General features: G+C 46.2%; 1 protein-coding gene across 1 annotated transcript in view; it reads right to left on the bottom strand.

Moving 5' to 3' along the window:
- ANKRD6 (ankyrin repeat domain 6) overlaps positions 1-16555 on the bottom strand; it is a 204798-nt gene that overhangs the window by 58213 nt on the left and 130030 nt on the right. Inside the window, exon 2 of the mRNA XM_047761050.1 lies at positions 5305-5574. Coding sequence (XP_047617006.1) covers positions 5305-5424 — 120 coding nt within the window. The 5' untranslated portion in view covers positions 5425-5574. The remainder of the gene's footprint in view (positions 1-5304; positions 5575-16555) is intronic.

Raw genomic sequence — 16555 nt, 5'->3', positions numbered from 1 at the left:
GATGTCTTCATGAACGTAAACACTTTTTTTTTTTTGCTTTTTCTAGGGCCGCTCCCGTGGCATATGGAGGTTCCCAGGCTAGGGGTCCAATCGGAGCTGTAGCCACCGGCCTACGCCAGAGCCACAGCAACGTGGGATCCAAGCCATGTCTGCAACCCACACCACAGCTCACAGCAACGCCGGATCCTCAATCCACTGAGCAAGGCCAGGGAACCCGCAACCTTATGGTTCCTAGTTGGATTTGTTAACTACTGCGCCACGATGGGAGCTCCTTTTTGTCTCTCTCTTTTTTTTTTTTTCATGAATGTAAACACTAAAAGAATCTACCAAAAGAGTGGGGAGTTGGAGTTCCCGTCGTGGCATAGTGGTTAACAAATCCAACTAGAAACCATGATGTTGCGGGTTTGATCCCTGGTCTTGCTCAGTGGGTTGAGGATCTGGTATTGCTGTGAGCTGTGGTGTAGGATCCTGCCTTGCTGTGACTATGGCGTAGGCCAGCAGCTACAGCTCTGATTCGACCCCTAAGCCTGGGAACCTCCATATGCCGTGGAAGCGGCCCTAGAAAAGGCAAAAAGACAAAAAAAAAAGAGTGGGAAGTAGTTGCCTATAGAGAATCAAAAATAGACTGCAAACATAGTAAAAATATTTGATGCTTTAACAGGTGTATGTGAAACATAAAAATGAAAATATCTAAATTGTTTTTAAATTAAAAATTAAATGGATTAATCAAATTAGTAGTATTTGCATATTTATTAGAGATAAGAGATAAATTCCAGGAAAAAAAACAGCTAAAAAATTAAAAGATTTTCTCTTCAAGGGAGTGGATTGGAGGCGGGCCAGAGAACAGCTGCTTTTGTTAAAAAGCCTTCTCATAGTATTTAAATTTATACTTTTGAAGTTCCTATGTGCATGCTTTACTTTGATAATTACTAAAAAGCAAATGATGTTAAAAAAAAAAAAGACAATAATAAGCATTGGTGAGGACACAGCAACACTGGAAGCCTCATCCATTGCTGATGGGAATGCAAAATGGTACAGCCACTCTGGAATATAGTTTGACAGTTCCTTAAAATGCTAAACACAGATTTTACCATGTGACCCAGCAATTCCATTCCTAGGTATCTACTCAAGAGAAATGAGAACATATGTCCACTCAAAGACTGTACACACAAGGAGTTCTGGTCATGGCTCAGCGGTTAACAAACCCGACTAGTATCCATGAAGATGTGAGTTTGATCCCTGGCCTCACTCAGTGGTTAAGGATCTGGCATTGACATGAGCTGTGGTGTAGGTCGCAGACGTGGCTGGGATCCCGAGTTGCTGTGGCTGTGGCATAGGCCGGCAGCTGTAGCTCTGATTCAGCCCCTAGCCTGGGAACCTCCATATGCCTCAGGGGCAGCCCTAAAAAGATGACAAAAAAAAAAGAAAAAGAAAACAAACAAAATACTGTACACAGAAGTTCCCTGGTGGCACAGCAGGTTATGGATCCAGCGTTGTCACTGCTGTGGCACAGGTTTGATCCCTAGCCTGAGAACTACATGCCTCAGGAGCAGCCAAAATAAAACCAAAACTGTACACACATGTTCACAGTAGCATTATTCATAATTGCTCTAAACCGGAAACAACCCAAAATGTCCATCAACTGACAACTGGCTAAACAAAATGTGATGCATGTACACAGGGGGATACTGCTCTGCAATCAAAGAGAAGGCCTGCTACAACAGAGGTGAACCTGGAAAACAGTGGGCTAAATGAAAATACCCAGACACCACATAATGTCTGTGATTCCATTTATAAGAAATGTCCACAAAAGGGAAAGCTGTAGAGACAGCAAGTAGATTAATGGTTGTCAGGAGCTGGGGATGGGAATGGGGAATGACTGCTAACAAGTATGGAGTTTCTTACTGGGATTCTGAAATTAGAAACATTCTGGAGTTGGAGTTCCCGTTGTGGCTCAGTGGTAATGAACCCAACAAGTAACCATGAGGATGTGGGTTCGATCTCTGGCCTCACCTAGTGGGTTAAGGATCCAGTATTGCTGTGAGCTGTGGTATAGGTCAAAGACATGGCTCAGATCCCGAGGTGCTGTGGCTGTGGTGTAGGCTGGCAGCTACAGCCTCAATTCGACCCCTAGCCCGGGAACTTCCATATGCCACAGGTGCAGCCCTAAAAATGGCAAAAAAAAAAAAAATTACTGAACTTAATAATTAAAATAAGTAAATTTTTTCACATGTAAGTTATATCTCAATAAAGCTGCTTTTTAAAAAGTAAATGAAGTCTGTTCAAAAAAGAGAACTTTAAGAATGTGAGCAGAGTTCTTTAAAAAGTTATTATAATAATTCTGAAAGATTGGAATTATTGTCCACATTTCAGAAGTGCAATAATACAGCAAAGTTAAAATGTGTGCACATGCGCCTTAACTGTAAGCAGATAGGGTAGGGGATCCGTGGAAAAAGAGAACTGGGAAAGGTTTTCTTGACACCAGAGAAGCCATTTTATGATCTAAGCCTGGACACAAGCTTGCCCTTGAACAGGTCTCAGTAATGAATGATCTTAAGGGAAGTGAGGGAATGGAGGGACAGAGGAAAAGCAGTTAAGAAGCACCTGTGGTTGCCGAGGGGGAGGAGGTGGGGGAGAGAGTGGGATGGAATAAGAGTCGGTTAATAGATGCAAACTATTGCCTTTGGAACGGATAAGCAATGAGATCCTGCTGTGTAGCACTGGGAACTATATCTAGTCACATATGATGGAGCATGATGGAAGATAATGTGAGAAAAAGAATGTATATATGTATGTGTAACAGGGTCACCTTGCTGTACAGTAGAAAATTGACAGAACACTGTAAAGCAGCTATAATGGAACAAAATAAAAATCATTTAAAAAAAATAAGAATTGGCTGAATGATAAAATAGAGCCCTAGTCCCTCCTCAAGGGATACACAGAACAATGTGACACACATCTTTGAAGTCTGCAGGACTGAGGCCCCCCATCTAAGTGGGGGATGGGATGGTGATGGTGACCCTTGTGACTTCAATCAACTAAAGCGTGGATGCCGTCAACCCCAGTTCAATGCTGAATTCTCCTCTGCTCAAGCCCCTTCATGAATATGCAGGTACCCTTAGCTTAAAACTTCCCCAGTTCTGCTGTTTGGGGAGACATTGCATTGGCAAAGATCCCTGCTGTTCTCCTCACTTGCTGCAAGTAATAGTAAATCCTTCCTTCTCCAGATCTTGGACTTGGTTGTGTCTTTTGGCTCGATACCCTCCAAAAGGTAAACCCAGTTTCTGGGTAACAGAACTACAGAGCTCAAGCACTTTCTCCCACGTGCAACTAACTGCCCGGGCCTTGAAGAGCTGTGGGTAGATCACACCGAAGTTCCCTTCACCCTTGATTCCAAGCAACCCATTCGTGGAGTGCGCTTAGGCCAAGGGGGATCTTTCAGTAACCAGAGACTTTTCTATCTTTCTGGAGACCAGCATTGTGATACTATGACTTATAATAAGAAATATACATTTGCTCTCAGTCTCCATTCCTGGCTTGGAATTTGCCAAGTGATAAGAGCAATGGAATTTCCTAAGTGATAAGGGCAATGGGAACATCTTTTGTTCTAATAGTTGGTCTGTTGTCATTAGTTCCTGAAATAGCTCCAGAGTCATAAAGGTGAAAAGACTGTGTTACTCACAATAAACTCCTTTCAATCCCACCTGAGTCTATGTTAATAAATAATTTATGGAAAAGCCCTAAGGATGGGGGGCTGGTTGCCAGGGAAGCTTTCTGCCCCTTTCCCCAGACCTTGCCCTGTGCAGGTCTTCCATCTGGCTGCTCTGGCCTTATATCCTTTCATAATAAATTAGTTATCTACCAAGTGAAATGCTTTCCTGAGTTCTGTGAGCTGCCTTGGCACATTAATTCAACCCAAGGAGAGGGTTGTGGGAACCTCTGATTTAAACCCTGTCAGTCAGAAGTACAGGTGACAAGCTGGACTTGTGACTGGTGTCTGAAGCTGGGGTGGGTGGGGTGTCCTGTGGGACTGAGCCCTTGGCCTGTGGGGTGTGATGCTGTCTACAGGTGGATATTGTCCAAATTGAATGAGCTGCTTGGTGGTGTTGGAAAAGCCCACAGCAAAGCACGAGATACAGAGAATGCACACGAGTAACTAAAAATGTGAGCGGGCCGACCTTTGCCATAGGAGTCAGAGGTTAACAGATGTTACTAATTGAAAATGAAACTTCAGAGTTCCTGTCGTGGCACAGAGGAAATGAATCCGACTAGGAACCATGAGGTTGCGGGTTCGATCTCTGGCCTCTCTCAGTGGGTTAGGAATCCAGCACTGCTGTGAGCTGAGGTGTAGGCTGCAGACACAGCTTGGATCTGGCATTGCTGTGGCTGTGGCGTAGTCTGGCCCATAGCTGTAGCTCTGATTATACCCCTAGCCTGGGAACCTCCATATGCCGTGGGTGTGGCCCTGAAAAGAAACTTCACCACAGCTCTCTTTGGGGTGGGATGGAGAAGGGGCTTGGGAGTCATAACTGGATCCAAGTTGTGGTTCTGCCACTCAGCAGCAGGGAGCCCCTGGGCAAATTACTTCAATCTTTCTGTGCCTCAGTTTCCTCATCTCTAAAATGAGGATGAAAAGAGAGCCTCTTCTAGACTCCTATAAAGTGCTTAAAGCAGTACTAAGTGTTTGCCATCAGCATTACCTCGTCTATGTATTTGCATGTGTCACCTAACTAGGCAGAGCCTGCCTTACCTCAGTTTTGCTACGAAGATGCCCTTTAGCCTGTGCATTCTCTCATCTACCACGGTGGCATCTGTCAGTGAGGTGCCTGCAATGCCCTCTAAAGCTCGCCCACATTTTCACTGACTCAAGTGAAATCAGCCTAAAGAGGCTGAGGGGCATCTGGTAGAAGGCCGCCACTGTACAGATGGACTCTGCCCGGAAGAGGAAGTTCTGCCCGGAGGATGGGCTGCCTCATCCACAAACCTCCCCAGGAGGCCTAACATGATTGTACCCAGATGTTCTTGTGCCCCAGCTTCTCCAGAGAAATCTATTGTCTATTTGCTAAAGAAGTAGGTGAGAAAAAGGCATGCTGTGATTTTAAAGCCGGTAAATGTTAATTACAAGCAACTCCATTTGAAAGATAGCAACGAAGGCATTTTTAATCCTTCCTCTTTCTCCTCAAACTACTATCACTAGGCAGGGGAGGAGGACGGGAGCCAGTTCTTTGAAAACTGTGAACCAAACACAAGAGTTTTATGGACAATGGTTACGGGGATTGGCTGAAGTGTTTATTCTTTTGTTACCTTGGTAACCGCTACCTTGGCGCCCTTGTTGATGAGCTGAACCACATTCTCTGCCTGGCCTTTGTACGCAGCTATGAGAAGGCGTTCTGAAAGTGCGGCGACCGCATCCTGCTGGCTCATGAATTAGGAGAGAAGGACGTCTGTGGGGAAGTGGTGGACAAGTTTCTTTGGTTCAACGCGACAGCACGGGCCCAGGCAGGCACCCTTGGAGAAGGTGCTCCAATCATCAGTCATTGGAAGGCGCTTGCATCACTAGGCCATCTCTGGGACCTAGGGGTTACAGAACAAAGCTCCGTCAGTGCCACCCGGCACCCAGGACAGTCCAGCTTTCAGGGCATCTGCTGATTGCTTAGTGCAGGGGAGGGGAGCTGGAGGGAGGTGAAACAAGGGGGAAGCACCCCCTGCAGAGCAAACCCTGAACTTACAAGTGCTCAGAGTGTGCTCGACGCCCCTCCCCAACACCCCCCAGGCCCGAAGCCCCTGCTGCCTCCCTCTGTGCAGCCTCCAGGTGGCTAGGACGAGAACCTCAAGATCTGCTCTGCATCTTCTATCTGGATAGCAGAGGCCTGATACAACCCCTGAAGGTAGCCTGGTTTCCAGGCCCACATTGGGCAGGTAACTGTGCTGTGTACGACCACAGAGGGCCCTCTGGACTGGATTTCATGGGTTCACCATGGCAACATGCCTTCTCCCCTGGCCGGTTAGGTGCCTGTGGACCACACCCCACAGAGACCCTGAGGACAGAGTAACAACCTTGGGGTTACTTCCAGCTTTTCCTGCTGCTCTCTTCCTGCATCCTTTTCTTACTACAGGTTCCAGGGTTCTGGAAGATGGAGAGCTGAGGGTAAGCCTGGGCCATCTCCTCGCCAATTGCTACTGGAACAACTCATTTTGGGAACAAAATGGATGCTAGAAACGGTTACTCTCAGGAGGGACTTGTGCCACTTCCCTGCTCAATGAGAGGGAAGTAAATGGCCTATTCAAACTATCCAATGGGACGATAAGCCCTGGCTCAAAGCAGTGGTCAGTTTAACTAGCAGTAAACTGAAGCCCTTGTTTCCACCAAATGCCCAAATGAATAAATTTTAAAAACTGGCTGCACCCAGTAACCCTGGACCACCATGAGAGCAAACCAAAGTCATTGGTAATTATGTCAAAGGTGAAGGGTTTTGGGGACCGAAGAAGGATGCTGACCCACTCCTACTAGGACAAAAGGGAAGTGTGGGCATCTTTTTGATTTAAAATGTACTTAATTGGAGTTCTCGTTGTGGCTCAGTGGTTAAGGAATCCGACTAGGAACCATGAGGTTGCGGTTCGATCTCTGGCCTAGTTCAGTGGATTAAGGATCCGGCGTTGCTGTGAGCTGTGGTGTAGGTCGCAGACACGGCTTGGATCCCATGTTGCTGTGGCTCTGGCCTTGGCTGGCGGCTACACCTCTGATTCAATCCCTAGCCTGGGAAGCTCCATATGCTGAGGGTGAGGCCCTAGAAAAAGCAAAAAGACCAAAAATAAAATAAAATGTACTTATTAAAATTACCTATATATGCAAATGGAAAGAAAATGCTGTACCCCATGGAATCCCGAGCCCTACCACACACTCTAATTTTGAAGGCCCAGAAGACAGAGACATCCTTCACAGTTGCTTCCAGGCAAACCCCAGGCTCTTTCAGTCTCTGAAGATTAGGAAATTGGCTCTATGTGATTGGGAAAGGGCTGGACTCACTCAGCCCGCTCAGACACTCCTCTGCCGTGACATCCAGGCGGACCGTGGTACCAACCGCTCCGAGCAACTGGGTTAATGCTCAGGTAGAAAACAGAACAGGGCTGTGGTGGGGATTAAGGATGGCATTTTATTTTATTTTAATTTTTTTCTTTTTACAGCCGCATCTGCAACATATGGAAGTTCCCAGACTAGGGGATGAATCGGAGCTACAGCTGCCAGCCTACATCACAGCCACAGCAACACTGGATCCAAGCTGTATCTGCGATCCACGCCATAGCTTGCAGCAACTCCGGATCCCTAACCTACTGAGCAAGGCCAGGGATCAAACTCGCATCCTCATGGAGACTAGTTGAGTTCTTAACCCAATGAGCCATAATGGGAACTCCTAAAGATGGCACTGTATTATATGAAAGTTTTGGCCACATGTGGACAGCATAGCTTCAGAGAGCTCGTTCTTATCTCTGCCCAACTTGCAAATGGTCAAATTTTCTCACTGTCATCCATCTGTTCCCCAAAATGTGGGTAAAGAATAATAAGGGAGTTCCCTGGTGACTCAGAGGGTTCAGGATGTGGTGTTGTCACTGCCGTAGCACGGGTACAATCCAGGGCAAGAAACTTCCACATGCCAAGGGCCCAGTCAAAATAATAAATAATAATAACAAGGAAAGAGACAGAAGGAACCCTCACAAACCCACCCTGCTCTCATCACCAGGCTCATGAGAAGCACAACAAACCCGAAGAAAATACAAGCAAAGGAACCTCCGCCCCCAACCCCAACCACAGTCAGAGATTCCTGGGAAGCACAGCAATCTCTGTTGAATGGAAAAGCAAAGGAAAGAATAAAGTTGACACACAGAACTGGGACTGGGAAAGCCCCTGTAAATTCCCAGGGTCGCACTGAAAGATGGTAGTTTGGGCTTTACGTTTCCCAGCATGTTTCACAGTCTGGAGGTGGTTGATTTTTGGAAACACAGGATGCCCTGTCCCTCTTGATTCAGGTCATCCTGGTACCTTCAGACCAATTACACTGAGCTGCTGCTCTGCCTGCCCCCATCCTGCCAAAGCACCCCAGGCCCAATGGGCAGGAGAAGGCAGAAAATGAGCTCTGGCTTCCTAAATGCTCTCCCTCCCACAGCCACATTCTTCTTCATTTACTCATTGGTTATTTCTGTGCACTTGACCTAAACGGCCACCCTCTCCTTCCCCGACCTTTCCTGCCATGGGCATCGGAATGTCTCACGTACAATGGCTTGGTTCATACAAATATTATCTTCATGGCTAAAATTTCATGATTTCACTCCACAGCTTAACTCCTGGGGAAAGAGATCTCCTTGCTGCAACCCCAGTGCAGCTCATCAGCCGAGGTCTCGAGCCCCAGACTGGCAGAGCTGTCTGGTCTCCCCAGCAACGTAAGCATGGATCGTCTACACTGACAGCCACCCCCTCCCTCCGTTCTGTCCCAGGCAATAAATTCAGCCTTGCAGACACTGAGACAAAGGCTCTGATTGCCATGGTTGCAAGCTACTGAGATAGCCCATAATTACCTTTGGTAAACAGCCATTTAGAAGCCCAGCACACATTACTATTCCTTTTTTTTTTTTTTTTCCCTAAAGAGAAACATTACATTTGTAGAAAATGTTTGCCAAGTAGAAATGTTAGGGGTTTTTTTTGTTTTTTGTTTTTTTTAATTTCAGTGTCAGCTCCTTAAGAATGAAATGCTCTCCACAGCCCCTCCCCCCCTGCCCCCACAGCCAATGCAGAGCCCGCCTGAGGCAGAGGGCAGCTGCCAGGAGGGGTCCCTCTGTGGGATTTTGGATACTCCCTGGCCAGAGTCACACAGAAAATCAGGGACAGAATCCCAGGCTTCCGGTTCCTAGTATGCTGCTAGCACCATCCCTGTGTGCTTGAGTATCTCAAGTTCGTGTTCATTTTAAATCTAGTAATAGCCTTACTGCTAGGACCTCCAGCGGTCACCTGCATTTTCATGTGCACACGGCAGAGGGGGGTGGAGGGAGGAATCAAAGTGGCTGAGTCTTCTTTTCTGCCTCCTTTCTGACCCTCCACCTTGAGTGGGGGGCGGTGGGGGGCCCAGCTCATGTTCTCCACCTCCTTCGTGATCACTGCCCTCAACTCTTGGTATCCTTACCCCCCATCTAGAACAATGATCCTCAGCCTTTTGCAGGAAGAGGATACTTGGCTTCTCTGAACTGAAAAATCAAGCCAGGTGGGCTTGGAAAGAGGGACATGGAAGATGGAGGCCACCCAACAGTGAGTGGGGGGGAGGAGAGGAATAGAGAGAGGTGGCGACCAGGCTGCAACCAAGGAGTTAAACTGTCACTGCCAACCTGTTGGGTACCCAGGCTGCAGCAGCCTCGTTCCCTCATTAAATCCGGCTTCCGCCTCCTTCCAAAAAGATCAGCTATCATTCAAGACACTTCCCCTTGCTGGCGGTGAGGAATTTCTGTTCCAAGTCTATCAATCACATCCCTCTTTGTCACTTTCACAGCATTCTGAGAAAAACCTTAAATGCAAACAAGCTGCCAGTTCTTTAAGCAAAGTGAATGCATGATCATAAATATGCAATGAGCATCACGAATCCAGAAAGGGATTTAGCTTCTTAACGAGTCCTCTCTCCTTCCCCCCAGCCCACTGCCCCATTTTCACTGCTCTCCAATTCGCCAGGGCTTTTGTTTCTCATCACAAATGCCTGGGGACCACATAGCTGCTTGGTCTGTGATGTGATCATTTTCTTTTTATAGCAAAAGGTCTATGAGGTTTTCCTGAAGATTTACAACAAAGTGCCCTGGTACCAATAACCCCAAAGCCACTGCATTTAATCTTCTAACAGGCTAAATATTCCAGAAGAAACCTGTAAACAAACGTCCCAATCCAGACATTATGCACAACCCACCCAGAGACGGTCCACGGACACCTAGGAACCAGTGGTTAGGAAGCGCCATCAGTTACGATAACTCGCTTTGCTCCCGCTGGTCCAACCCTGGGTTGAACAGAGATTGTACTCACATCTGGGGGTCTGTCCTTGCGGTTCTACATCCTGTTCTGGTGCTGGATAACAGCGGTCATTTCTCTGCTGGAGAGATCATTAGCTTCCTAGGGCTGTCCTGCCCAAGGGTCTGCAGTGATTTACGGTACAATGCTTCCTGCCTTTCCCCCTTGAGCTTCCTCTGTCAACACTGGCTAGATCACAACTAAAGGCTTATTAAGACATCCATTCAGCTCGCAATGTTTTGTAGCTTCCTAGTCTGCCAGGCACAGCTTCTGAAAGTCTTGGGTCTTCAGATTTTGTTGGACTGCTCCCTCCTGCCAGCAGAGGACCTGTAACACTGCTCTGATCAAAGAGTCAGGGAATCATTCACGGATGGGCAGAATGAATGCTTTTGAATTATGCTCAGATGACAGAAATGAAGCTCGCATTCTTTCAGCAGTAATACAAAGAGAGGAATGCACGTGCTGGAAGGGAGGGAGGATGTAGGAAGGGCTGAAACATGCAATGAGCTGCCTCTCTGACAGCAGATAGGGAACTGCTCTCACTTTGTGGGAACAGCAGAGACCCAGACGCTCCCCTTCCGCAGCAGAAAGTTCCAGGACCACAAGGACTGCAGTGGCTCAGGAGACCCAGGGCCTGGCTGAGAAGCTGTTTTTGACCTTTGTGAAACTATAGTTTGCTTAAAAAATCCTCCTTTGAACCAAGTCTCTGCAGGAAAGGGAGCTGTTTCAGGTGCTGTTAATAGCCCTCAATGTCGCAGGTGTGTCCCCCAGACCACTTGTTGAAGCAACAGAAAACCACCTTTCCAACTGAAGTACTCATAGCAAGGAAGAGGGTTTTGACTTTGACTCGAGCCAACATTTCTATTTTCCCCTCTTTTCTAAAGCCAGAATATTGGTCCTGGAGATGCAAAAATAACTCTATCAACACAAACCCTCAAGCACCCTCCCTGCCCAAAGCCTTGCCCTGATATTCCCAAGGGTAGCAGCTCCTCTGGGCCGTGGCCTAGGGTTCTGCTTTGGCCAGTGCTGGGCTTACATCAAGGACAGCAGAGTAGACAGGGACTGTGGCTGTGCAGCAGAGGGGAGACAAAGTGCCAATAGAATGATGGTTCTTTTTTTTTTTTTTTTTTTTCGTTGCTCCTGCAGCATATAGAAGTTCCTGGGCTAGGGATCAAACCCGAGCCACAGCAGTGACCCAAGCCACTGCAGTGACAATACCAGGTCCTTAACCTACTGTGCCACAAGGGAACTCCACGACCCTATTTTTAATACAAAACCCTCATACAAATTTATCCAAAAGTGATCACTGCTGGGATACTGCAACCACCACCAGAAGACCAGTGAGGTTAGAACACAGATGAATGTGACCTGCTCTCTACTTTGAAGAAACTCATCATCTGACCCTGTTTATCCTTGATCGGAGCCCTAAAGGCCAGATACCGGAAGAGAAATAGACACCAAATGCAAATGCAACAGAAATGTATAGCAAGGAGTGGTTCATTTTCTCAGAGCTTCTGGGAAATTTCCTTTTGAGAATGCAGACTCCACAGATAGGGACCCTCCATGCAATACTATTTCAGTGAGGACAGCACAGCTCTGGTGGCTCACAGAGTCTGGTGCTGAGGAGTGCGAGCTGCAAGGCAGGGGCAGAGATGCACCTCCTGAGCAAGCCCACCATGGTGCAGAAACATGGATGCTTGTACCTCGAGTATATCTCAAGTGAGTACCTCTTCTCTGAATCCAACACTTACTGAATCTCTGAAATAATCACCTCTGCAGGAGGCATAGAGAGGCTGTTGCAGTGAAAGGTGAGTGACTTCTGTATCCTATTCAGGAAACCTATGACACACCCTACCATCAGGAAAAGTTGCCAACAAATGTTAAAATAATATAGGAGGTGTAAGGACACATCACTGAAGAAAGATATGACCGATCGGAGGCTTATGATGTAGAAACCTCCCCTTTTTACATGGGACGATAATTACTTTTTGGCTGTCGGGCACTGTTAGATCACCACAGCCTCCAAATTGGGGCTGAGCACTCACCTCATGGGATAATGACACAAAATCCAGATCAAGAGTCATCCGTCACTGAGCCTGCTGCTGCCCATTTTTTTCCTAGACAAAATGATCATGTCCTCATCTGTGCTACAGTTTTCTATAAGTTCCTGCTGTGGGCTGAAGCGTGTCCCCGCAAAGTCATGTATTGAAACCCTAACCATTAGTGTGACTGTATTTGGAAACAGGGCCTTTAGGAGGTAATTAAGGTAAAACGAGGTTATAAGGGTGGAGCCCTGATCTGATGGAATTAGTATCCTTAGAAGGAGAGATACCAAAGAGCCCCCATGCTCGTCCACTCTCTATCCCTTCTTCACACCTGCATCCCTGCCTCCCAGCCATGCTCACAAGGAAGGCCATGTGAGCACATGGTGAGAAAGTGGCCCTCTGCAAGCCGGTGAGAAAGTCCCCACCAGAAACCAAACTCTGCTAGACACTGACCTGGGACTTCCAGCCTCCAGAACCAGGAGAAAAGTTTCAGCCATCCAGTCTACGGTTCCTTGTAATGGCAGCCCTAGTGACTAAGACCTGTGCTCCCTCACAGTGTAATTTACTGGCAAGGGCTCAAGGCTGGTCTTCCTGGTTAGACCAAACTTCTTGAGGGCAGGAATTCTATTTTGTTTATCTTGTATTCCCAGTGCCTGGCACAGTTCCCAGAACATAGTTAGCCTTAAATGTCCATTAAGTGGATGCTGGAAAAATTAATAGTCAATTGCTTTTTCTAATCATTAAGTGGTCTTCAGGAGTCTGTAGACCCCATAAGAAATAGAGGAGGTGTCAACCACATCAGCTCCCCTTTACGTTTCCCCAAAGATGAAGCAGGCTATGGCTGTGGAACCTTCAAGAGATAACAAGTGGGGGATGTAGTCATTCTCCACCCTCTCTTTCCCTCCAAACAGAGGATGAGAGCTCCTGGGACCAGAAGAATTACTGATGTCCTGACACAGACCTGTCAGCACCCAAGCACTGGACAGCGCCATAGCCACCCAGCCCCCAGGAATCTTCTCACTGTTCTCAACCTCTTCTGGGTAAAATCACAAATGCTAAAGACAAACCAAAACAAGCAATACCAAATGACAAAAAAGCCAATCCCAGAGAGAAGCCCACCTTCCATGTAACCATATCTCAACACCTACCCACTCCTTCAATCCACTTGGATCTGGCTTCCTTCTGCCCTTAATTTTCCTACTAAACCATTGCTAATGTTGTGGTTGCTGGTTCTGTGGTGTATTAAGCATTTATTGAAGAGATGGACACCAAGAACTATGGAAACTAGAAGAGAGAGCTTTTTGGCTTGGCGTGCTGGGGTGAAAGCAGGTCAGCAATGTTCTCACAGAGAAGGAAACTTTTGGGCTGGGTCTCGAAGGACTGGAGGATTTTGTTAGGTAGAGGTAGAGAAGTGGGGGAGGGCATAGGCAGAGGAAACAGCAAGAATGGGCTGAAAGTACATGTCACGGGTAGGAAAGAGCAGCAAAGAGACTTTGGCAGCTGGAGCTTATAATACATAGGCAGTGACCAGAGATGATGCTGCAAGGTCAGGCTGTAGAAAAATATTCACATCATGCCAAAGACTCTGGACTGTATCTTGCATTCGTGATGGGGAACCTTAGTTGTTGGTAAGCAGAAGAGAGACTAGTCAGGTATTTGCATTACTTGGAACTCAAACACACCAAATTGGATTAGTCATAATTATGGGTTCACACAACACTTTCAAGATTGTATGTACACAGCTGTCCCTTCCTTCCTTCCTTTGCTTCTTTTATTCCTTCCTTTTTTCCCCCTTCCTTCTTTTTAACTAATAGACTTTATTGTTTAGAGCAGTTTTGGGTTTATAGAAAAATTGAGCCGCAGATATAAAAAGCTTCCTTACAGCCCTTCACCCATACTCCCTCCCCAATACCGACCACAGTGTCCTCTACTAGAAACATCTTGCATTAGTCTGGTACATTTGTTATAACTGATGAGTCAGTATTGATATATTATCAGTAATGAAAGGCCATTATCAGTAATGAAAGGTTTACACAGGGTTCGCTCTGTGCTGTACAGTCCCTTGAGTCTGCACAAATGTATAATGACACGTACTCACCACTACAGTATCATAGAAGCTTCACTGGCCTCATGTTTCACCCAGTCATCCCTGACACCTACCCCCTGATAACTACTGATTGTTTTTCTGTCTCTAAAGTTTTTCCCTACCCAGAATGTCATATAGTTGGAATCCGACAATTTTTGGCCTTTTCAGGCTGGCTTTTTTCACTTAGTAGTAAGCATTCAAGGTTCCTCCAAGTCTTTTCATGGTTTGATAGCTTATTTTCTTTCAGTGCTAAATAATATTCCATTGTATGGATCCACCAAGTTTATCTATTCACCTATTGAAAAACATCTTGGTTGCTTTTAAGTTTTGGCAATTATGAATAGCGCTGCTATAAATATCCATGTTCAAGTAAGCCACATGGACAATATACCGCATTAGGAATATCACTGACAATATTATAACAACTTGGAGTTCCTGTCGTGGCACAGTGGAAACAAATCCAATTAGGAACCATGAGGTTGTGGGTTCAATCCCTGGTCTCGCTCAGTGGGTTAAGGATCCAGCGTTGCCGTGAGCTGTGGTGTAGGCCACAGATGCGGCTCAGATCTGGCATTGCTGTGGCTCTGGTGTAGGCCGGCAGCTACAGCCATGATTAGACCCCTAGCCTTGGAACCTCCATATGCCTTAGGTACAGCCCTAAAAAGAGAAAAAGACAAAAAAAAAGAAACACTTTCAAATCACATTAAAAAAAAAAGAAAGAAAGAAACATAAAAAAATAATATAACAACTTTATATGGGAACAGATGGTTATCAGACTTGTGGCGATCCCTTTATAACGTATGTAAATGTCGAATCACTGGGTAGTTCACTTGAAACTACCATAACATTGCATGTCACCTGTATTTCAATTTTTAAAATTCCATGTGCAGCTTTTTGTGTGTACATAAGTTTTCATATCATTTGGGTAAATACCAAATAATACAACTGCTGAATCATATGCTTGGTAAGAAACTGCTAAATTTTCCAAAGTGGCTGTGACATTTTGCCTTGTCACCAGCTGGTTTTATATTGAACTAATTGCCAAAGGCAATGGTAACCTTCAGTTCTTACTTTACGCTCTTTCTCTGCTGCATTAGGCACTGCTGCCATCCCTCCCTCACCACACTTCCCCCTCCTCTGGTTTCCAGGACCCTCTCTCTCCTCATGCTCCTACCATCCCTGGGACAGTTTCTTTCTCTCATCCAAGGGCTCTTCTTTCTCTGGTCCCTCAAATGTCCCTCAAATGTCGCTGAGATTCTATTCTGCATAATCTTCTCTGCTCATTTTCTTTTCTAGAAAATCTCAGTACACACATACCCCCATATCTGCTGCCCACACGCTCCTCTGCTGCCTAGATACAGATCGCTCCAAATCTTCTTTAGCCTCAATCACTCTCTCTAAGGCTCCATTTTCCCCCATGCCTATGGCATACAAAAGCTCCCAGCCCAGGGATCAAACCCACACCATAGCAGAGACAATGCCAAGTCCCTAACCCACGGAGCCACCAGGGAACTCCTCTACAGCTCCATTTTAAAAACACCCAACCAATTAATAGACATCTTACTTAGATGTGCCCTATCAACATGTTCACAGCAAATCACCACCCTTCTTTCTAAACCCGTTCCTTTCCCTGTGTCCTCATCTTAGTGAGGGGCTCCTTCCTTCATCTGTCTGCCTACTTCCCTCGTCTGGAATACTCTTCTTATTCCTCTCATTCTCCTTTCCCTACATTCACATTCAATAATTTATCAAATCCTCCAGATTTGAGATAGTAAACCATAGAGGTTAAAAATGAAGACAGACTACCCAGGCTCAAATCTCAGCTCTGCCACAGAACATGGGCAAATTTCTTTTTTCTTTCTTTCCTTTTTTTTTTTTTTCAGGGCCGCACCCTCAGCATATGGAAGTTCGAAGACTAAGGGTTGAATCAGAGCTACAGATGCCAGCCTACGCCACAGCCACAGCAATTCAGTATCCAAGCCATGTCTTCAACCTATACCACAGCTCATGGCAACGCCACATATTTGACACACTGAGCGAGGCCAGGGATCGAATCTGCATCCTCATGGATACCAGTCAGGTTCATGTCTGCTGCGCCACTACAGGAACTCCTGGGCAAATTTCTTGATGACTCTATGCCTGCTTCCTCATGTGTAACACAGAGAGTAATAATCCCTAACTTACTGGGTTGATACAAAGATTGAATGAGATAATTAATACATAGGTTGTACAAGCCTGGCACACAGAAAGTGTGCAGTAAGTACTAAACATGGTTATATGGTTACTGTTTAAGTGTTCCTTGATCTATTCTCCCTTCTCTCGCTACCCTGCTACTGCCCTCGTTCAGACTGTCACCATTTCTTGCCGTAACTGTCACAGTGGTCTCCA

Source organism: Phacochoerus africanus, chromosome 2, assembly GCF_016906955.1.
Source record: "Phacochoerus africanus isolate WHEZ1 chromosome 2, ROS_Pafr_v1, whole genome shotgun sequence".
Lineage (NCBI taxonomy): Eukaryota > Metazoa > Chordata > Mammalia > Artiodactyla > Suidae > Phacochoerus > Phacochoerus africanus.
The sequence above is the reverse complement of the archived record's forward strand: the minus strand, read 5'-3'. Positions and strand labels throughout refer to the sequence as shown.